The 22722-nt window shown below is 54.2% G+C and overlaps 1 protein-coding gene across 1 annotated transcript in view; it reads right to left on the reverse strand.

Annotated features, from left to right (window-relative positions):
• Window positions 1-22722, reverse strand: part of DNAH2 (dynein axonemal heavy chain 2) — a 108002-nt gene that overhangs the window by 64012 nt on the left and 21268 nt on the right. The window contains exons 3-11 of the mRNA XM_069767428.1: window positions 16904-17074; window positions 16597-16825; window positions 16386-16496; window positions 16065-16303; window positions 15746-15937; window positions 15389-15546; window positions 10723-10810; window positions 2979-3184; window positions 203-332 (exon numbers count right to left, since the gene is read on the reverse strand). Coding sequence (XP_069623529.1) covers window positions 203-332; window positions 2979-3184; window positions 10723-10810; window positions 15389-15546; window positions 15746-15937; window positions 16065-16303; window positions 16386-16496; window positions 16597-16825; window positions 16904-17074 — 1524 coding nt within the window. The remainder of the gene's footprint in view (window positions 1-202; window positions 333-2978; window positions 3185-10722; window positions 10811-15388; window positions 15547-15745; window positions 15938-16064; window positions 16304-16385; window positions 16497-16596; window positions 16826-16903; window positions 17075-22722) is intronic.

The following is a 22722-nucleotide window of genomic DNA, read 5'->3' on the forward strand; positions in this document are numbered from 1 at the left end:
AAACTCTTATGGAACTATAAGTCCCAGAAAAACAATACTGGCTTACAGCGCAGATTCCCTCTGCGACACATACCGGCCATTTACAATTATGCCGGACCCTGTTTCACAAACCCAGTTACGCCACCATGCTTATCCTGAGGAGCCCACACAGCATCCCCTAGCTGCAGCATGGGTCACTGCATCACAACACACAAACACTCACCTCTCGGGCTGACAGGTGGTGGAAAACGTCCAGCAGCTCCACACCCTGCTCCACGCCACGCACCGTCTCAAACGCCGTCATCATGAGATTCTGCATCATTACCTCCAGGTCCTTCACAGACGCTCTAAATCTACAGAGCAGGTAACTGGTCAGGACTGGTGGAAAAGACAGGGGCAGACTGGTGGAGAAGACAGGTGCGGACTGGGGGAGAAGACAGGTGCAGACTGGTGAAGAAGACAGGTGCAGACTGGGGGAGAAGACAGGTGCAGACTGGGGGAGAAAACAGGAGCGGACTGGGGGAGAAGATGGGTGCAGACTGGTGGAAAAGAGGGGTACAGACTGGTGGAGAAGGCGGGTGAAGACTGGTGGAGAAGACAGGTGCAGACTGGTGTAGAAGACGGGTGCAGACTGGTGGAGATGATGGTGCAGACTGGTGGAGAAGACAGGTGCAGACTGGTGGAGAAGACAGGTGCAGACTGGTGGAGAAGACAGGTGCAGACTGGTGGAGAAGACAGGTGCGGACTGGTGGAGAAGACAGGTGCAGACTGCTGGAGAAGAGATATGTGCACTGGTGGAGAAGACGGGTGCGGACTGGTGGAGAAGACAGGTGCAGACTGCTGGAGAAGAGATATGTGCACTGGTGGAGAAGACTGGTGCGGACTGGTGGAGAAGACTGGTGCGGACTGGTGGAGAAGACAGGTGCAGACTGCTGGAGAAGATGGGTGAAGACTGGTGGAGAAGAGGGGTGCAGACTGGTGGAGAAGACAGGTGCAGACTGGTGGAGAAGATGGGTGAAGACTGGTGGAGAAGAGGGGTGCAGACTGGTGGAGAAGACAGGTGCAGACTGGTGGAGAAGACAGGTGCAGACTGCTGGAGAAGAGATATGTGCACTGGTGGAGAAGACTGGTGCGGACTGGTGGAGAAGACAGGTGCAGACTGCTGGAGAAGAGATATGTGCACTGGTGGAGAAGACGGGTGCGGACTGGTGGAGAAGACAGGTGCAGACTGGTGGAGAAGAGATATGTGCACTGGTGGAGAAGACGGGTGCGGACTGGTGGAGAAGACAGGTGCAGACTGGTGGAGAAGAGATATGTGCACTGGTGGAGAAGACGGGTGCGGACTGGTGGAGAAGACAGGTGCAGACTGCTGGAGAAGAGATATGTGCACTGGTGGAGAAGACGGGTGCGGACTGGTGGAGAAGACAGGTGCAGACTGCTGGAGAAAACAGGTGCGGACTGGTGGAGAAGACAGGTGCAGACTGGTGGAGAAGACAGGTGCAGACTGCTGGAGAAGAGATATGTGCACTGGTGGAGAAGACGGGTGCGGACTGGTGGAGAAGACAGGTGCAGACTGGTGGAGAAGAGATATGTGCACTGGTGGAGAAGACGGGTGCGGACTGGTGGAGAAGACAGGTGCAGACTGCTGGAGAAGAGATATGTGCACTGGTGGAGAAGACGGGTGCGGACTGGTGGAAAAGACAGGTGCAGACTGGTGAAGAAGAGATATGTGCACTGGTGGAGAAGACGGGTGCGGACTGGTGGAAAAGACGGGTGCGGACTGGTGGAGAAGACAGGTGCAGACTTGTGGATTAGATGGGTGTCCACTGGTGGATTACATGGGTGTTCATTGGTGGATTAAACGGGTGCGCACTGGTGGATTAGACGGGTGCGCACTGGTGGAATAGACTGGTGCGCACTGGTGGATTAGACTGGTGCGCACTGGTGGATTAGATGGGTGCGCACTGGTGGATTAGAGGGGTGCGCACTGGTGGATTAGACTGGGTCGCACTGGTGGATTAGACGGGTGCGCACTGATGGATAAGACGGGTGAGCACTGGTGGATTAGACTGGTGCGCACTGGTGGATTAGAAGGGTGCGCACTGGTGGATTAGACGGGTGCGCACTGATGGATAAGACGGGTGAGCACTGGTGGATTAGACTGGTGCGCACTGGTGGATTAGACTGGTGCGCACTGGTGGATTAGAAGGGTGCGCACTGGTGGATTAGACGGGTGCGCACTGATGGATAAGACGGGTGAGCACTGGTGGATTAGACTGGTGCGCACTGGTGGATTAGACTGGTGCGCACTGGTGGATTAGAAGGGTGCGCACTGGTGGATTAGACGGGTGCGCACTGGTGGATTAGACGGGTGCGCACTGGTGGATTAGACTGGTGCGCACTGGTGGATTAGACGGGTGAGCACTGGTGGATTAGACGGGTGCGCACTGGTGGATTAGACTGGTGCGCACTGGTGGATTAGACGGGTGAGCACTGGTGGATTAGACTGGTGCGCACTGGTGGATTAGACTGGTGCGCACTGGTGGATTAGACGGGTGCGCACTGGTGGATTAGACGGGTGCGCACTGGTGGATTAGACTGGTGCGCACTGGTGGATTAGACGGGTGCGCACTGGTGGATTAGACGGGTGCGCACTGAAGGATAAGATGGGTGCGCACTGTTGGATTAGACGGGTGCGCACTGATGGATAAGATGGGTGCGCACTGGTGGATTAGACGGGTGCGCACTGATGGATAAGATGGGTGCGCACTGGTGGATTAGACGGGTACGCACTGATGGATAAGATGGGTGCGCACTGTTGGATTAGACGGGTGAGCACTGGTGGATTAGATGAGTGAACATTGGTGGAGAAGAATTATGTGAAGCATGGAAGCACGCTTGTATCACGAGCAGTGTGACAGGTCCCATGACGTAGTGGGTGACAAAAGTGAGGGTGGTCCTCAAGAGGGGGCTGGGCGCAGCGGGACGATGTTCGTTACCGGTTGTAGTCATCGTGCCATGACGTGTTCTTCACGTCCAGGATGGTTTTCTTCACCGACTTCAGAATCGCTAAGTTCTTATGAAACGTCTCCTCAATCTCCAGCAGGTTGCGGGTGGTTTGGGGGCCGCGCTGCCCTGGAAAGCAAGGAAGTGGGGTCTGCTGTCCGTCCTCCCAGCGCCCAAACTGCTGCTGGCACAAGCACACCTGGCACACAAGGATGGGAAGACACTGATCAGAGCTGACCCGGCCCATGGTAAGTGCAGACACAGGAGTAAGAACCAATACACTGCACCCCCACCCAACCGAGGTGGTCCGCAGCACCCCGACCACAGAGAAGTGGTCCGCAGTACCCCAACCACAGAGAGGAGGTCCGCAGCACCCCGACCACAGAGAGGAGGTCCGCAGCACCCGACCACAGAGAGGAGGTCCACAGCACCCCGACCACATAGAGGAAGTTCGCAGCACCCCGACCATAGAGAAGTGGTCTGCATCACCCCGACCACAGAGAGGAAGTTCGCAGCACCCCGACCACAGAGAAGTGGTCCGCATCACCCCGACCACAGAGAGGAGGTCTACAGCACCCGACCACAGAGAGGGAGCTCGCAGCACCCTGACCATAGAGAAGTGGTCCGCAGCACCCCGACCACAGAGAGGAAGTTCGCAGCACCCCGACCATAGAGAAGTGGTCCGCATCACCCCGACCACCGAGAGGAAGTTCGCAGCACCCCGACCATAGAGAAGAAGTCCGCATCACCCCGACCACAGAGAAGAGGTTCAGAGCACCCTGACCATAGAGAAGAGGTCCGCAGCACCCCGACCACAGAGAGGAAGTCCACAGCACCCAGACCACAGAGAGGAAGCTCGCAGCACCAAGACCATAGAGAAGAGGTCCGCATCACGCCGACCACAGAGAGGAAGTTCGCAGCACCCCTACCATAGAGAAGAGGTCCACATCACCCCGACCACAGAGAGGAGGTCCACAGCACCCGACCACAGAGAGGAAGTTCGCGGCACCACAACCATAGAGAAGTGGTCTGCAGCACCCCGACCACAGAGAGGAGGTCCGCAGCACCCAGACCACAGAGAGGAGGTCCGCAGCACCCAGCCCACACATAGGTGGTACACTGCACCACTGCAGACAGAACAGAAGAGGTACACAGCACCGCTGCAAACATGACCGAGAAGAGTTCCGCAGTACCCTGACCACAGAGAAGAGGTCCACAGCACCCCGACCACATAGAGGAAGTTCGCAGCACCCCGACCATAGAGAAGTGGTCCGCAGCACCCTGACCACAGAGAAGAGGTTCAGAGCACCCTGACCACAGAGAAGAGGTCCGCAGCACCCCGACCACAGAAAAGAGGTCCGCAGCACTCAGACCACAGAGGGGAGGTCCGCAGCACCCCGACCACAGAGAAGAGGTTCAGAGCACCCTGACCACAGAGAAGAGGTCCGCAGCACCCCGACCACAGAAAAGAGGTCCGCAGCACCCAGACCACAGAGAGGAGGTCTGCAGCACCTTTACCACACTGAAGCTGCACCCTGACCACAGAGAGGAGGTCTGCAGCACCCGATCAGAGAGGAGGTCCACAGCACCCCGACCACAGAGGAGGTCCACAGCACCCCGACCACAGAGAGGAGGTCCGCAGCACCACGACCACAGAGAGGAGGTCCGCAGCACCCAACCACAGAGAAGAGGACAGCAGGACCCCAACCACAGAGAAGAGGTCCACCGCACTCCGACCACAGAGAGGTGGTCTGCAGCACGACGACCACAGAGAGGTGGTCTGATGCACCATGACCAAAGAGAATAGGTCCGCAGCAACCTGACCACAGAAAAGAGGTCCGCAGCACTCAGACCACAGAGAGGAGGTCTGCAGCATCTTGACCACACTGAAGTGGTACATTGCACCCTGACCACAGAGAGGAGGTCCGCAGCACCCGACCACAGAGAGGAGGTCCACAGCACCCCGACCACAGAGAGGAGGTCCACAGCACCCAGACCACAGAGAGGAAGTCCACAGCACCCCGACCACAGAGAGGAGGTCCACAGCACCCCGACCACAGAGAGGAAGTTCGCAGCACCCCGACCATAGAGAAGTGGTCCGCAGCACCCCGACCACAGAGAGGAGGTCCGCAGCACCCAGACCACAGAGAAGAGGTTCAGAGCACAATGACCATAGAGAAGAGGTCCGCATCACCCCGACCACAGAGAGGAGGTCCACAGCACCCCGACCACAGAGAGGAGGTCCACAGCACCCAGACCACAGAGAGGAGGTCCACAGCACCCCGACCACAGAGAGGAGGTCCACAGCACCCCGATCACAGAGAGGAAGTTCACAGCACCCCGACCATAGAGAAGTGGTCCGCAGCACCCCGACCACAGAGAGGAGGTCCGCAGCACCCAGACCACAGAGAAGAGGTCCGCAGCACCCGACCACAGAAAAGAGGTCCGCAGCACCCCGACCACAGAGAGGAGATCCGCAGCACCTTGACCACACTGAAGCTGCACCCTGACCACAGAGAGGAGGTCTGCAGCACCCGATCAGAGAGGAGGTCCACAGCACCCCGACCACAGAGAGTAGGTCCGCAGCACCCGACCACAGAGAAGAGGTCCACAGCACCCGACCACAGAGAGGAGGTCCACAGCACCCTGACCATAGAGAGTAGGTCCGCAGCACCTGACCACAGAGAAGAGGTCCACAGCACCCCGACCAGAGAGAGGAGGTCCGCAGCACCCGGCCACAGAGAGCAGGTCCACAGCACCCCGACCACAGAGAGGAGGTCCGCAGCACCCGACCACAGAGAAGAGATCCGCAGCACCCGACCACAGAGAGGAGGTCCACAGCACCCCGACCACAGAGAGGAGGTCCACAGCACCCCCGACCATAAAGAAGAGGTTCAGAGCACCCTGACCATAGAGAAGAAGTCCGCATCACCCCGACCACAGAGAAGAGGTTCAGAGCACCCTGACCATAGAGAAGAGGTCCGCATCACCCCGACCACAGAGAGGAAGTCCACAGCACCCAGACCACAGAGAGGAAGCTCGCAGCACCACGACCATAGAGAAGAGGTCCGCATCACCCCGACCACAGAGAGGAAGTTTGCAGCACCCCGACCATAGAGAAGTGGTCCACATCACCCCGACCACAGAGAGGAGGTCCACAGCACCCGACCACAGAGAGGAAGTTCGCAGCACCACAACCATAGAGAAGTGGTCTGCAGCACCCCGACCACAGAGAGGAGGTCCGCAGCACCCAGACCACAGAGAGGAGGTCCGCAGCACCCAGCCCACACATAGGTGGTACACTGCACCACTGCAGACAGAACAGAAGAGGTACACAGCACCGCTGCAAACACGACCGAGAAGAGTTCCACAGCACCCCGACCACATAGAGGAAGTTCGCAGCACCCCGACCATAGAGAGGAGGTCCGCAGCACCTTGACCACACTGAAGCTGCACCCTGACCACAGAGAGGAGGTCCGCAGCACCCAGACCACAGAGGGGAGGTCCGCAGCACCCCGACCACAGAGAAGAGGTTCAGAGCACCCTGACCACAGAGAAGAGGTCCGCAGCACCCGACCACAGAAAAGAGGTCCGCAGCACCCCGACCACAGAGAGGAGATCCGCAGCACCTTGACCACACTGAAGCTGCACCCTGACCACAGAGAGGAGGTCTGCAGCACCCGATCAGAGAGGAGGTCCACAGCACCCCGACCACAGAGAGTAGGTCCGCAGCACCCGACCACAGAGAAGAGGTCCATAGCACAGCACCCCGACCACAGAGAGGAGGTCCACAGCACCCTGACCACAGAGAGTAGGTCCGCAGCACCTGACCACAGAGAAGAGGTCCGCAGCACCCTGACCACAGAGAGTAGGTCCGCAGCACCTGACCACAGAGAAGAGGTCCGCAGCACCTGACCACAGAGAGGAGGTCCACAGCACCCCGACCACAGAGAGTAGGTCCGCAGCACCCGACCACAGAGAAGAGGTCCATAGCACCCGACCACAGAGAGGAGGTCCACAGCACCCAGACTACAGATAGGAGGTCCGTAGCACCCCGACCACAGAGAATAGGTGGTACACTGCACCACTGCAGACAGCACAGAGGAGGTACACAGCACTGCTACAAACACGACAGAGAAGAGGTCCGCAGCACCCTGACCACAGAGAAGAGGTCCACAGCACCCTGACCACAGAGAAGAGGTCCGCAGCACTCGACCACAGAAAGGAGGTCTGTAGCACCCTGACCACAGAGAGGAGGTCCGCAGCACCCTGACCACAGAAAGGAGGTCTGTAGCACCCTGACCACACAGAGGAGGTACACTGCACCGCTGCAGACAGCAGAGGAGGTACACAGCACCACTGCAGACAGCACAGAGGAGATACACAGCACCACTGAAGACAGCACAGAGGTGGTATGCAGCACCGCTGCAGACAGCAGAAGAGGTGCACAGCACCCCGACCACAGAGAGGAAGTTCGCAGCACCCCGACCATAGAGAAGTGGTCCGCAGCACCCTGACCACAGGCAAGAGGTTCAGAGCACCCTGACCACAGAGAAGAGGTCCGCAGCACCCCGACCACAGAAAAGAGGTCCGCAGCACCCAGACCACAGAGAGGAGGTCCGCAGCACCTTGACCACAGAGAGGAGGTCTGCAGCACCCGATCAGAGAGGTGGTCCATAGCACCCCGACCACAGAGAGTAGGTCCGCAGCACCCGACCACAGAGAGGAGGTCCGCAGCACCCGCCCACAAAGAGGAGGTCCACAGCACCCGACCACAGAGAGGAGGTCCGCAGCACCCGACCACAGAGAGGAGGTCCGCAGCACCCGCCCACAAAGAGGAGGTCCGCAGCACCCCCACCACAGAGAGGAGGTCCGCAGCACCCGACCACAGAGAGGAGGTCCGCAGCACCCGACCACAGAGAGGAGGTCCGCAGCATCACGACCACAGAGAGGAGGTCCGCAGCATCACGACCACAGAGAGGAGGTCCGCAGCACCCCGACCACAGAGAATAGGTGATACACTGCACCACTGCAGACAGCACAGAGGAGGTACAAAGCACCACTGCAGACAGCACAGAGGAGGTACAAAGCACCACTGCAGACAGCACAGAGGAGGTACACAGCACCGCTGCAGACAGTACACTGAGCGAGGTAATAAAGGTATCCTGTCAATTCATCAGTAGACACAGATCTCCAGAAATATGGAAAGCACACACGGGGTTCTGCTTTATTTAACCCCTCACACCTGTCACAGAGATCAGGAACAGAAAGAGTTACTGCACCTCCACCACACGATGGGCAGCCGGCATATATGTCTGTCACTCGCTGTATTCCCATAGTAACATGCCAAGCGAATGTGGCCATGACAGTGTCCCGCAGCACAGATGAATGGGGTTTATAAAAGGGACTGAGGCAGGAGGCACCGAAGCTCAGCGCCACGGATCACTGCCAGCAGATGTGCAATAGGACACAGTGGCCTACAGCCTGACATTCACGGCTCTGCTGTGCCACCATGCACCCAGCCTCTGCCATCCGGCCTGTGCCATCCAGCCTCTGCCATCCGGCCTGTGCCACCCTGCACCCAGCCTGTGCCACCCTGCACCCAGCCTGTGCCACCCTGCACCCAGCCTGTGCCACCTTGCCCCTGGCCTGTGCCATCCAGCCTGTGCCATCCGGCCTGTGCCACCCTGCACCCAGCCTGTGCCACTCTTCACTACGCCTGTGCCACCCTGCACCCAGCCTGTGCCACCTTGCCCCTGGCCTGTGCCATCCAGCCTGTGCCACCCTGCACCTGGCCTGTGCCATCCGGTCTGTGCCACCCTGCCCCTGGCCTGTGCCACCCTGCACCTGGCCTGTGCCACCCTGCCCCTGGCCTGTGCCACCCTGCACCTGGCCTGTGCCATCCTACACCGAGCCTGTGCCACTCTTCTCTCCACCTGTGCCTCCCTGCACCTGGCCTGTGCCATCCAGCCTGTGTGCCACCCTGCACCCAGCCTATGTCACCCTGCAACTGATCTATGCCACACTGCACCACAATGGACCCATCCTGTGTAACCCTATGCCACAATGGACCCATTCTGTGCCACCCTGCAATTGACCAGTGACACTGCGGCACAATGGACCCATCCTGTGCCACCCTGCACCACAATGGACCCATTTTTTGCCACCCTGCAACTGACTTGTGTCACCCTGCGACATAATGGACCCATGCTGTGGCACCCTGTACCTGGCTTGTGCCATCTTGTGCCAGCCTGCAATTGACCTGTGCCAACCTGTACCTGCATTGTGCCACATTGTTACCCGCCTTCACCCAGCCTGTGCTACCCTGCAACTAACCATTCAGCCTGTGCCAACCAGCAAATGACCTGTGCCTCCGTGCACCCAGCCTGTGCAACCCAGCAATTGACCTGAGCTACCCTGCAGCCAGCATGTGCCATGCTGCACCAAACCTGTGCCACCCTGCACCCAGCCTGTGCCAACCAGCAGGCCACCTGTGCCACCTTGCACATTCCTGTATCCAGCCTATGACTCTCTGAACCCAGCCTGTGCCACCCTGTAGCTGACCTGTGCTACTCTGCAGCTGACCTGTGCCACCCCGCACCTAGCCTGTGACAACCTGCACCCAACCTGTGCCACTCTGTGCCACAATGAACACATTATGTGCCACCCTACACCCAGCCTGTACCACCAAGCAGCCAACCTGTGCCACCCTGTACCCTACCTGTGCCATCCTGCACCCCACCTATACCACCCTGTACCCATATTTTGCTACCCTGTTACCGCCTTTACCCTGCCTATGCCACCCTGTACCCGACCTGTGCCACCCTGCACATCTGTTCCAACCAGCAAACCATCTGTGCCACCCTGTTCTCATCCTGTACTCAGCCTATGACACCCTGTAGCTGACCTGTGCCACCCTACACCTAGCCTGAGCCACCCTGTACCTACCCTGTGCCAACCTGCACCTGTGCCACCCTGCGCCACAAATGGACTCATCCTGTGCCACCCTGTGACTCCCTACAGGGGGAAGAGACTCATAGCTCCTCCTATCTGTATCACCCTGCAGGAGGAGGAGACTCATAGCTCCTCCTATCTGAATTATCCTGCAGGGGGAGGAGACTCACAGCTTCTGCTGTTTCACCCTGTAGGGGGAGGAGACTCATAGCTCCTCCTATCTGTATCACCCTGCAGGAGGCGGAGACTCAGAACTCCTATCTTTATCACCCTGCGGGGGAGGAGACTCATAGCTCCTCCTATCTTTATCACCCTGCGGGGGAGGAGACTCATAGCTTCTCCTATCTGTATCACCCAGCAAGGGGAGGAGACTAATAGCTCCTCCTATCTGTATCACCTTGCAGGGGGAGGAGACTTACAGCTCCTCCTATCACCATGTAGGGGGAGGAAACACATAGCTCCTCCTATCTATCACCCTGCAGGGGAGGAGACTAATAGCCCCTCCTACTCATCACCCTGAAGGGGGAGGAGACACATAGCTCCTCCTATCTATCACCCTGCAAGGGGGAGGAAACTCATAACTTCTCCTATATATCACCCTACAGGAGTAGAACACTACTAGCTCCTCCTATCTCTATAATCCTGCAGGGGAGGAGATTCATAGCTCTTTCTATTTGTATCACCCTACAGGAGGAGGAGACTCATAGCTCCTCCTATCTGTATCACCCTGAAGGGGGAGGAGCCTACGCTCCCTTCTGTCTATGTAATATACATTGCCTCTACCTCCAGGAGATCTCTGCAGCGTTGAATGAAGGCGTCCACTTGAGCAAAGATGCTTGTTAGGTCCAGGACCCATCCGACTTTGGAAAACCTGTGGAATGAATAATCTGGCAGTGAGTGGCTGCGATCGATGCAGAACAATGATGGTTACTGCGCTGCTCATTCTGTGTATTAAATACATAATAAAGTGGCTTAGCAGGCATACAGCGGGCGCCAGCAGGGCTGCACACAATAAACCCCTGATCAGGTGGGCACAAGACATAACAAGCAGAACAGAACACAAGAAAAACAGACAGAAAATATAGCGTATGAGAGAGAAGAGAGGAGAGCGAGAAGGGAGGAGTACGAGAAGAGAGGAGAGCGAGAAGGGATGAATATGAGAAGTTAGAAGTGCGAAAAGAGAGGAGAGCGAGAAGGGAGGAGTGCGAGAAGGGAGGAGAGCGAGAAGAGAGGAGAGCGAGAAGGGAGGAGTGTGAGAAGAGATGAATATGAGAAGTTAGAAGTGCGAGAAGAGAGGAGAGCGAGAAGGGAGGAGTGTGAGAAGAGATGAATATGAGAAGTTAGAAGTGCGAGAAGAGAGGAGAGCGAGAAGGGAGGAGTGTGAGAAGAAATGAATATGAGAAGATAGGAAAGCGAGAAGAGCAAAAAGAGAAGGAAGCGAGAAGAGAGGAGAGCGAGATGAGAGGAGAGCAAGAAGAGATGTGAGCTAGAAGATAGGAGAGCGGGAAGAGAGGAGAGCGAGAAGAGATGAATATGAGAAGTTAGAAGTGCGAAAAGAGAGGAGAGCGAGAAGAGAGGAGTGCGAGAAGGGAGGAGTGTGAGAAGAGATGAATATGAGAAGATAGGAAAGCTAGAAGGGAGGAGTGCGAGAAGGGATGAATATGAGAAGATAGGAAAGCGAGAAGAGCGAAACGAGAAGGAAGCGAGAAGAGAGGAGAGCGAGATGAGAGGTGAGCTAGAAGAGAGGAGAGCGGGAAGAGAGGAGAGCGAGAAAAGAGGAGTGCGAGAAGAGAGTGGTGCAAGAAGAGAGGAGAGAGAAAAGAGGGATGAGAGAAAAAAGGAATGCAAGAAGAGAGGAGTGCGAGAAAAGAGGAGTGCGAGAAGACAGGAGTGCAAGAAGAGGGGAGGGGAAGAAGACAGGAGAACAAGAATAGAGGAGTATGAGAAGACAGGAGAGTGAGAAAATAGGAGAGCGTGAAGAGAGGAGTGCGAAAAGAGAGGAATACGAGAAGATAGGAGAAAGAGAAGATAAGAGAGCAAGAAGAGAGAAGAGAGGAGAGCGAGAAGAGAGGGGTGTGAGAAGAGAGGAGTGCGAGAAAAGAGGAGTGCAAGAAGAGAGTGGTGCAAGAAGAGAGGAGTGTGAGAAAAGAGGAGAGCGAGAAGAGAGGAGTGCAAGAAGAGAGGAGAGCGAAAAGAGAGAAGTGCAAGAAGAGAGGAGAGAGAAAAGAGGAATGAGAGAAAAGAGGAATGCGAGAAGAGAAGTGCGAGAAAAGAGGAGTGCGAGAAGACAGGAGTGCGAGAAGAGGGGAGGGGAAGAAGACAGGAGAACAAGAAGAGAGGAGTACGAGAAGACAGGAGAGCAAGAAAATAGGAGAGCGTGAAGAGAGGAGTGCAAAAGGAGAGGAATACGAGAAGATAGAAGAGAAGATAGGAGAGCAAGAAGAGAGAAATGCGAAAAGAGAGAAGTACAAGAAGAGGGAGAAGAGAGGAGAGGGCGAAGAGAGGAGTGCAAGAAGAGAGGAGAGCAAGAAGAGAGAAGAGGGAGAAGAGAGGAGAGGGTGAAGAGAGGAGAGCGTGAAGAGAGGAGAGGGAGAAGAGAGGAGAGGGCGAAGAGAGGAGTGCAAGAAGAGAGGAGAGCAAGAAGAGAGAAGAGGGAGAAGAGAGGAGAGGGTGAAGAGAGGAGAGGGTGAAGAGAGGAGAGGGAGAAGAGAGGAGAGGGCGAAGAGAGGAGAGCGAGAAGAGAGGAGAGCGTGTAGAGAGGAGAATGAAAAGAGAGGAGAGTAAAAAGAGGAGTGCGAGAAGATAGGAGAGCGAGACGAGAGGAGAGCGAGACGAGAGGAGAAGAGAACAGATGAGTGAGAAGATTGGGGAGAAAGAAGAGAGCGAGAAGACAGAAGAGAGGAGAGCGAGAAGAGAGAAGAGGAGAGCGAGAAAAGAGGAGAGCGAAAGACAGAAGAGAGGAGAGTAAGGAGAGAGGATGGCGAGAAGAGTGGAGAGCGAGGAGAGAGGAATGTGAGAAGAGAGGAGTGTAAGAAGAGATGAGTGCAAGAAGAGGAGTGCGAGAAGAGCAAAAATAGAGGAGAGCGAAAAGAGAGGAGTATTAGAAGAGAGAAGTACAAGAAGATAGGAGAGCGAGAAGAAAGGAGAGCGAGAAAGAGCAGTGCGAGAAGAAAGGCATACGAGAAGAGAGGAGAGCGAGAAGAGAACAAGGAGAGTAGATAAGAGCGAGGAGATAGGAGAGCGAGAAGACAGAAGAGAGGAGAGTGAGAAGACAGAAGAGAGGAGAGCGAGAAGACAGAGGAGAGGAGAGCAAGGAGAGCGAGAAGAGAGGAGAGTGAGAAGAGAGAGAAGAGCGAGAAGAGCACAAAAAGATAGGAGAGGGAGAAGAGAGGAGAGAGAGAAGAGAGAGGAAGAAGAGAGGGGAGAGTAAAAAGAGGAGTGTGAGAAGGTAGGAGAGCAAAAAGAGAGGAGAGCGAGAAGAGGAGATGAGAGGAGAGCAGATGAGAGGAGATAGGAGAGCAAGAAGAAAGAGAGGAGAGGAAGAAGTGCGAGAAAAGAGGAGAGTGAGAAGAGAGCAAGAAGAGAGGAGAGTGAGAAGAGAGCAAGAAGAGAGGAGTGCAAGAAGAGAGGAGTGTGAGAAGGAATGCGAGAAGAGAGGAGTGCGAGAAGAGAGCGAGAAGACAAAGAGAGTATCAGGGTACAGGATAATGACACTGACAGTCGGGATACAGGATGATGACACTGACACTTGGGGTACAGGATAATGACACTGACACTTGGGCTACAGGATAATGACACTGACACTCGGGGTACAGGATAATGACACTGACACTCAGGGTACAGGATGATGACACTGACACTCAGGGTACAGGATAATGACACCGACAGTCGGGGTACAGGATAATGACACCGACAGTCGGGGTACAGGATGATGACACTGACACTTAAGGTACAGGATAATGACACTGACACTCTGGGTACAGGATAATGTCACTGACACTCGGGGTACAGGATAATGACACTGACAGTCGGGGTACAGAATAATAACACTGACACTCGGGGTACAGGATAATGACACTGACACTCGGGGTACAGGATAATGACACTGACACTCAGGGTACAGGATAATGACGCTGACACTCGGGGTGCAGGATAATGACACTGATACTTGGGGTACAGGATAATGACACTGACACTGGGGGTACTGTTGTGAATTCTGTTGTCAAGCTCCCTCCTGTGGTCATGAATGGTACTTCGGCTTGTTCTGTCCATGGGCTTCCTCTGGTGGTTGTGAGTGGGGCTGCGGCTTCTGAGTTTCCTTCCACAGGTGACGAGGTTAATTCGTTAGCTGGCTGCTCTATTTAACTCCACTTAGATCATTGCTCCATGCCACCTGTCAATGTTCCAGTATTGGTCTAGTTCGCTCCTGGATCGTTCTTGTGACCTGTCTTCCCAGCAGAAGCTAAGTTCCTGCTTGTTTTTCTCTGGTTTGCTATTTTTCTGTCCAGCTTGCTATTTTGATTTTTGTCTTGCTTGCTGGAAGCTCTGGGACGCAGAGGGAGCGCCTCCGCACCGTGAGTCGGTGCGGAGGGTCTTTTTGCGCCCTCTGCGTGGTCTCTTTGTAGTTTTTCTGCTGACCGCAAAGTTACCTTTCCTATCCTCTGTCTGTTCAGTAAGTCAGGCCTCACTTTGCTAAATCTATTTCATCTCTGTGTTTGTAATTTTCATCTTAACTCACAGTCATTATATGTGGGGGGCTGCCTTTTCCTTTGGGGAATTTCTCTGAGGCAAGGTAGGCTTTATTTTTCTATCTCTAGAGCTAGCTAGTTCCTTAGGCTGTGACGGGTTGCATAGGGAGCGTTAGGAACAATCCACGGCTATTTCTAGTGTGTGTGATAGGATTAGGGATTGCGGTCAGCAGAGTTCCCACGTCTCAGAGCTCGTCCTATATTATTAGTAACTATCAGGTCATTCCGTGTGCTCTTAACCACCATGTCCATTATTGTCCTGACCACCAGGTCATAACAGGGTACAGGATAATGACACTGACACTCGGGGTACAGGATAATGATACTGACACTGGGGATACAGGATAATGTCACTGACACTCAGGGTACAGGATAATGACACTGACAGTCGGGGTACGGAATAATGACGCTGACACTCGGGGTACAGGATAATGACACTGACACTCGGGGTACAGGATAATGACACTGACACTCGGGGTACAGGATAATGACACTGACACTCGGGGTACAGGATAATGACACTGACACTCGGGGTACAGGATAATGACACTGACAGTCGGGGTACAGGATAATGACACTGACACTCAGGGTACAGGATAATGACACTGACACCCAGGGTACAGGATAATGACACTGACACTCTGGGTACAGGATAATTACAGTCAGGGTACAGGACAATGACCTGCTGACACTTGTGGTACCTGTGGTGAGTCTGTGCGGCCCTTGTGTACTGCTCCTTCCATGTTGTGCAGCATTCTATACAGTCCTGTAACACTTTGCGACTTGACGTGATGAAACCATCAAAGATCCGATCTAACGAGATCTCACGGCTGCAGAGTCGGATTATTTCGTTACTTATCTGTGAAGACGAGGAGGGGGATAAGGTGTGCTATATATGACGGGGGCAGTGCATTTTGATCATGTACATAGTGTATAGGTCACATCCGGACCCCACAAGGAGTCCTGGGAGCAGCCGGCCGATCCGGTGCTGGCATGAGCTGATGGATGGGGTACATTTGAGCTGTGCATAGAAATAATGACTGTTTTCTTGTTCTTACCTTCCGGAAAAGTGAGGTCAAGCGTTCCCGGGTGTTGTAGTAGGGCGAGTTCACCCAGATGATGCGGACGAGGTCGAGGAGGCGAGGAAGTTTATTGGGAATCTCCTTGATTTTGAGGGACACCATTTCTTGAAACGGTTGTTTCAAAAGAGTCAGGAAACTGAGGTTGGACTGCGCTTGGATGGAGCCCTCCTGGGAGTGGAGACACAGAGATGAGGCCAGGATATGGAGGGTCCAAAGGTCAGGACCCTCTTATTACCCAGTGTCCTGCTCTGGAGGACCCATCAAGTGCACACATGACAGGGGCCCCGGCTCTCACCTGGATCTGCTTAGACAGCTTCTGAAATGGTCCAATATACGATGACTTTGCCAACTGGAGGATGAGCTCGATGTGTTTGACCCCCGGCTTGTCCAGCTGCGTGCTGATCCCGGACAGGTCAGCACATCGGTCTCTCCAAAACTCGATCTCCTCCAGAGGCCCCGAGCTCTCGCGCATCTCCACCACCTCCTGTGCGCCCAGGACCTCCTTGATCTGACGAGTCCAGTGCACCATAGCGGCTGCCAGGAGGACAAAAGGACAATCAGACGGACAGAGACACAGCGGGCCAGGGGATTCTGCAATGGTGCCCTGCACACTCACTTTCCAGCCTCTGGACCAGCTCCTTGTCGTTCACGGCCTCCTCAGACTTTAGGTGCATGGCCTCTATAGGGATGTAGAGGACGGTGTGACCTTGCAGCTTGTACCTGGTGTCTGGAGGAGGAGGAAGAAGCCAGAGAAGATACAGGTCAGATAGTTTTCTCCTAGGGTGCATAGTGCACAGAGGGTAGAGAAGATGACAATGATGGGCTACCTGTGAGTGCCGCCAGGAAGCGGTGAACATGAGCCAAGAAGTTGTTGCGGATGCTCTCGGGCCAGCTATTATCGCTGAAGATGTACGGGGCGTAGATGCCGTTCATGAGCCTGAGCAGCGTTACAATGTAGGACCCTCGTATGGATCCAAACTGCAGGGTCTCATCCAGGTTCTCAGGGGTCAGAGCGACCCGGTCCTTCCTGATGAAGTAGATTAGTTGCTCTACGTTCTGGAAGAGAAATTACAAGGAGACATCCGGTCATACAGGACAGTGTGACAAATAAGGGGACTGCGGGCGATCACCCACCTGTGACGGCATATTGGGTTCAACGTGCAGGCCAGAGAGAGGGTCAAAATACACACAGAGGGTCTCCTGTGTGACGTCTGCTGCAAACCGGTCCAATGCGCCATCAAGCTCTGCCGTCCACATCTCCGGGGTCAAACGGCTCAACACGATCTTCTGCTTCAGATTAGGCTTCTTATGGGGTGAAGAGACAACAAAAGACATCAGCAGTCAATACTGGAGTAACAACCAGAGGATTACTGAGGGCGGGTACATGGAGCATTACTGAGGGAGGGGACATGGAGTATTACTAAGGGCAGTGTGAGGCAGTAACCACAGGGGTCGCTGTGTGTTCCCCCCAGGATGCGCACGGAGGCGTATTGAGGCCATGGGAAGGCATTGCAGTAACAGGTGTAGCTGTGATTGCAATGCAGAGTAAAAGTAAGTGTTAGTCTTGGACAAGCTATTTGTCCAGGGCAGAATTAAGGAAACCTGCTGGGCTTTTATTTTTGAAACGGACTACAGGATGGTAGTGGGGCACTCCATTTCCTTCCTCGCCGGGTTTTCCATGTGGCTGAAGGCCATAGGCTGCTTGTAAAAACCCCTGAAGCAGAGGGTTGGGTATGTCAGGTTCAGGCCAGGATTACACTTGTGAGAAACTCGCACGAGTCTTGCATCTCAGTACCCAGCACGGCCGCCGGCACTCGGACTGGAGCGCTAAGATGCATAGAAATACATGTAGCCGCACGCTCCGGTCCCGAGTGCCGGTGGCAGTGCCAGGTATTGAGATGCGAGATTCATGTGAGTTTCTCACAAGTGTGATTCTGGCCTCCGTGTCAGTCTGGTGTTTGCAGGAGTGCAGTGCAAGAGGCTCTGCAGAGCTCCACCTGTGAGAGGCAACACAGGCAAGCGGATCTAAAGAGCCAAGGGAGCTGAGAGGCCGGCACCTGCAGCGTACACAAAGGTGCAGTCGCCCTCGGCAGCTGGTCTCAGAGGTGGACTGGCATGTTTATTGGCTGCAATCTGGAGGATATGTTTCCCGGCTGTGATCCGGAGGATATCGTGTGCTGTGTACTTAATGTGAGTTGAACATTAAAGAGATGTTTTGCTTTGAACTTTGCTGGGTCACTGCCTCTTCACTGCACGGGGAGGATACCGCTGCACTACATATGGCTCAGTGAGCAAGCCAGCTTCACTACAGCTCAAGCCTGCTGGAAAAATGGAGGAGCTTTTGAAGAAGGTCGCCCTCATTCAGCAGCAGCGTTACTAGGCCAGCAGCAGCAAGAGGCGCTGCAGTTCCATCAGCAGCAGCAAGTGGCACTGCAGTTGCAGTGGCAGCAATCAGAGCATCAGCGATGTATAGAGGAGACCCCTAAGGTGAGGGGCAATCAGCAGTGTAAAGAGGTGACCTCTAAGGTGAGGGGTGATCAGCGGTGGAAAGAGGAGACCCCTAAGGTGAGGGGTGATCAGTGGAGTGAAGAGGAGACCACTAATGTGAGGGGCGAACAGCGGTGTAAAGAAGAGACCCCTAAGGTAAGGGGCGATCAGAGGGTGTATTAGTGGTCCTTTGCAGAGACTCCATCCGCCAGGTCTCAGGTGTATGTCTTATTGCAGTTGGTGGAGGAATGGCTCCAGCCTGAGACTTTGACCCTGGCCCAGATGGTAGAGAGGGTAGTGGTCGACCGGCTGGTGAGGCCTCTGCCAGCCACCCTGTAGCGTTGGGTGGGGAAAGGGGACCTGGGGACTCTGGACCAGTTGATAAGTTGGATTGAGTGGTATACCGCCACTCAGGACTGTGTACAGGAGCATGAGAAAAGTCCACAAACCACTGTTGGGGCTAACCAGGACTGATCCCGTGAGAGGGTAACCTGAAATGAAGGTGACAAAAGTCCCGTTTTCCCTAAAGCGGCTCCAAGGTATAGTCGTGCCTCAGCGATTAAGTGATGGCGCTGCTGAGTATCTGGACATGTGGCTATAAACTGCACCCTGAAACTTGAGCCCTTGGACTGCAGGTATGCCTACCATGTGTCTATGTATGCCCAGCCAGTCTGTTCTGCCGACAGCGAGCCCCAGCTGTACCAGATACTGTGAACGGGTACCAAACAGAGGAGCACGGGGAGCAGAGTGACTTTGGTCCATGAGTCCCTTGTTGCCGAGGACAACCCCAAAGAAGGGAAAGTGGAGGTGATGGGTATCCATGGGGAAATCCGGGAGTACCCGACTGTAGAGGTTAATTTTTTTACATCATGTGGGGACATTAAACATGTGGTGGGAGTGGTGAAGACCATTCCAATGAGACTGAGTTGGGAAGAGACTTGCCCCTGTTCTGGTCCCTGTGGGAGACCAGGGTCAACCCTCCCAAGGTAAATGTTGTTCCGGGCATAGAACCCACAGATCCCAAGTTAGGGATACCTGCCATAGGGGTCACCAACCTAGGGACAGAGTGTAACCGCAATAGGTTCCCCCTAGAGGTTGTGGCAGGAGAGGTCGAGGAGACCCCACTGATCCCCGAGCTGGAAATGTCCCCTGGTAAGTTTGGGACAGTTCAGTTCCAGGGTCCCACGTAGCAACGCGCGTATAAAAAGAAAACTGGGAGTGTGTGGTCGCGGAGGCGACTAGGGACGTACCCCTGAGGAACCCTCTGGCACCGGCCAAGGATGTGGCCGGGGTCAGGGTAAATGGATAGAGCTCTCGCTAGACAGCATCGTCGGAAGTCTCGGGTTTGGGTGCGATGTGGTACGGATGTAATCCCGGAGGTGCTGGGGCGGACCTCGGTGTTTCGGCGGGACGTAGTCACCGAGGCACGGGTAAGGGTATGGAGGAAATGGTACCAAGTGCCTGAAGGCAGGTACTTAGGTTACGAGATGAGCTGCGGGGTTGGTAAACCCTAAATAAACCTGGTCGAGGCCACCTGAAAGTGGGTGCGTCGTCGGCAACCGAGAACATAGAGGTGGTTCGTCAGGTAAAAAAGTATGGAGGAGAAATGCAAAGGGGAGGGATGCTTGCATAAACCGATGCTTCTGGTTCCTACTTTGGTTTCTCAGCACAGTGTCGGGCGGGGGTGTCACAGAGTCATGCAGATGCCCTGTCACATGCCCATGTGGGGTGACAAGTGTTCAATCCCACAGGTTTGAACAGAGGGGTGGGGATGTGAGGCAGTGACCGGTGTTAAATGTAGGGGTTGCTGTGTGTTCCCCCCAGGATGCGCACGTAGGCGTATTGAGGCCATGGGAGAGTGCATTGCAGTCACAGGTGTAGCTGCTTGTCTGAGGAAGATTTAAGGAAACCTGCTCTGGGCTTTTATTTTTTAAACGGACTACAGGATGGTAGTGGGGCAGTCCGCTTCCTTTCTGGCCGGGTTTTCCATGTGGCTGAAGGCGACAGGTTGCTTGTAAAGACCCCTGAAGCAGAGGTTTGGGTGTGTCAGGTTCAGTGTCAGGGTCAGTCTGGTGTTTGCAGGTGTGCAGAGCAAGAGGCTCTGCAGAGCTCCACCTGTGTGAGGCAACACAGGAAAGCGGAGGCAAACAGCCAAGGGAGTTGAGAGGCCTGGCACCCACAGCGTACACAGCGGTGCAGTCGCTCACGGCAACTGGTCTCGGAGGTGGACTGGCGTGTTTATTGGCTGCAATCTGGAGGATGTTTCCCGCCTGCGATCCAGAGGATATTGTGTGCTGTGTACTTTATGTGAGTTGAACACTAAAGAGATATTTTGCTTTGAACTTTGCTGGGTCAATGCCTCTTCACTGCACAGAATGGATATCACTGCACTACAGCGGGTACCTGGAGTATTACTGAGGGTGGGTACATGGAGTATTACTGAGGGTGGGTACATGGAGTATTACTGAGGGTGGGTACATGGAGTATTACTGAGGGCGGGTACATGGAGTATTACTGAGGGCGGGTACATGGAGTATTACTGAGGGTGGGTACATTGAGTATTACTGAGGGTGGGTATATGGACTATTACTGAAGGCGGGTACATGGAGTATTACTAAGGGTGGGTACATGGAGTATTACTGAGGGCGGGTACATGGAGTATTACTGAGGGCGGGTACATGGAGTATTACTGAAGGCGGGTACATGGAGTATTACTGAGGGCGGGTACATGGAGTATTACTGAGGGCGGGTACACGGAGTATTACTGAGGGCGGGTACCTGGAGTATTACTGAGGGCGGGTACATGGAGTATTACTGAGGGCGGGTATATGGAGTATTACTGAGGGCGGGTACCTGGAGTATTACTGAGGGCGGGTATATGGAGTATTACTGAGGGCGGGTACATGGAGTATTACTGAGGGCGGGTACATGGAGTATTACTGAGGGCGGGTACATGGAGAATTATTCAGAGGGGAGGGTACATGGAGCATTGCTGAGGGCGGGTACATGGAGTATTACTGAGGGCGGGTACATGGAGTATTACTGAGGGCGGGTAACATAGTAACATAGTTAGTAAGGCCGAAAAAAGACATTTGTCCATCCAGTTCAGCCTATATTCCATCATAATAAATCCCCAGATCTATGTCCTTCTACAGAACCTAATAATTGTATGATACAATATTGTTCTGCTCCAGGAAGACATCCAGGCCTCTCTTGAACCCCTCGACTGAGTTCGCCATCACCACCTCCTCAGGCAAGCAATTCCAGATTCTCACTGCCCTAACAGTAAAGAATCCTCTTTTATGTTGGTGGAAAAACCTTCTCTCCTCCAGACGCAAAGAATGCCCCCCTGTGCCCGTCACCTTCCTTGGTATAAACAGATCCTCAGCGAGATATTTGTATTGTCCCCTTATATACTTAAACATGGTTATTAGATCGCCCCTCAGTCGTCTTTTTTCTAGACTAAATAATCCTAATTTCCCTAATCTATCTGGGTATTGTAGTTCTCCCATCCCCTTTATTAATTTTGTTGCCCTCCTTTGTACTCTCTCTAGTTCCATTATATCCTTCCTGAGCACCGGTGCCCAAAACTGGACACAGTACTCCATGTGCGGTCTAACTAGGGATTTGTACAGAGGCAGTATAATGCTCTCATCATGGAGTATTACATGGAGTATTACTGAGGGCGGGTACATGGAGTATTACTGAGGGCGGGTACATGGAGTATTACTGAAGGCGGGTACATGGAGTATTACTGAGGGCGGGTACATGGAGTATTACTGAGGGCGGGTACACGGAGTATTACTGAGGGCGGGTACCTGGAGTATTACTGAGGGCGGGTACATGGAGTATTACTGAGGGCGGGTATATGGAGTATTACTGAGGGCGGGTATATGGAGTATTACTGAGGGCGGGTACCTGGAGTATTACTGAGGGCGGGTACATGGAGTATTACTGAGGGTGGGTACATGGAGTATTACTGAGGGCGGGTATATGGAGTATTACTGAGGGCGGGTACATGGAGTATTACTGAGGGCGGGTATATGGAGTATTACTGAGGGTGGGTATATGGAGTATTACTGAGGGCGGGTACATGGAGTATTACTGAGGGCGGGTATATGGAGTATTACTGAGGGTGGGTACACGGAGTATTACTGAGGGTGGGTATATGGAGTATTACTGAGGGCGGGTACACGGAGTATTACTGAGGGTGGATATATGGAGTATTACTGAGGACGGGCACATGGAGTATTACTGAGGGCGGTGTGAAGAGCAGAACAAAAATGATTACCTCAATGAACAAAAATAAAAAAAAAGAATTTGTGATAAATATTGACCTGTCCATTCAAGGACGTTTTAGCTATAGTATGAAATCCTGTTTTTCTTGTCTGTGGAATTGCCTTTGTACTGTTTGTTGTGAAACTGCCGCCCACGAAACTGTTTTCTTTTCTTTTCTTTCTTTCCTG

The sequence above is a fragment of the Ranitomeya imitator genome, chromosome 4 (assembly GCF_032444005.1).
Source record: "Ranitomeya imitator isolate aRanImi1 chromosome 4, aRanImi1.pri, whole genome shotgun sequence".
NCBI lineage: Eukaryota > Metazoa > Chordata > Amphibia > Anura > Dendrobatidae > Ranitomeya > Ranitomeya imitator.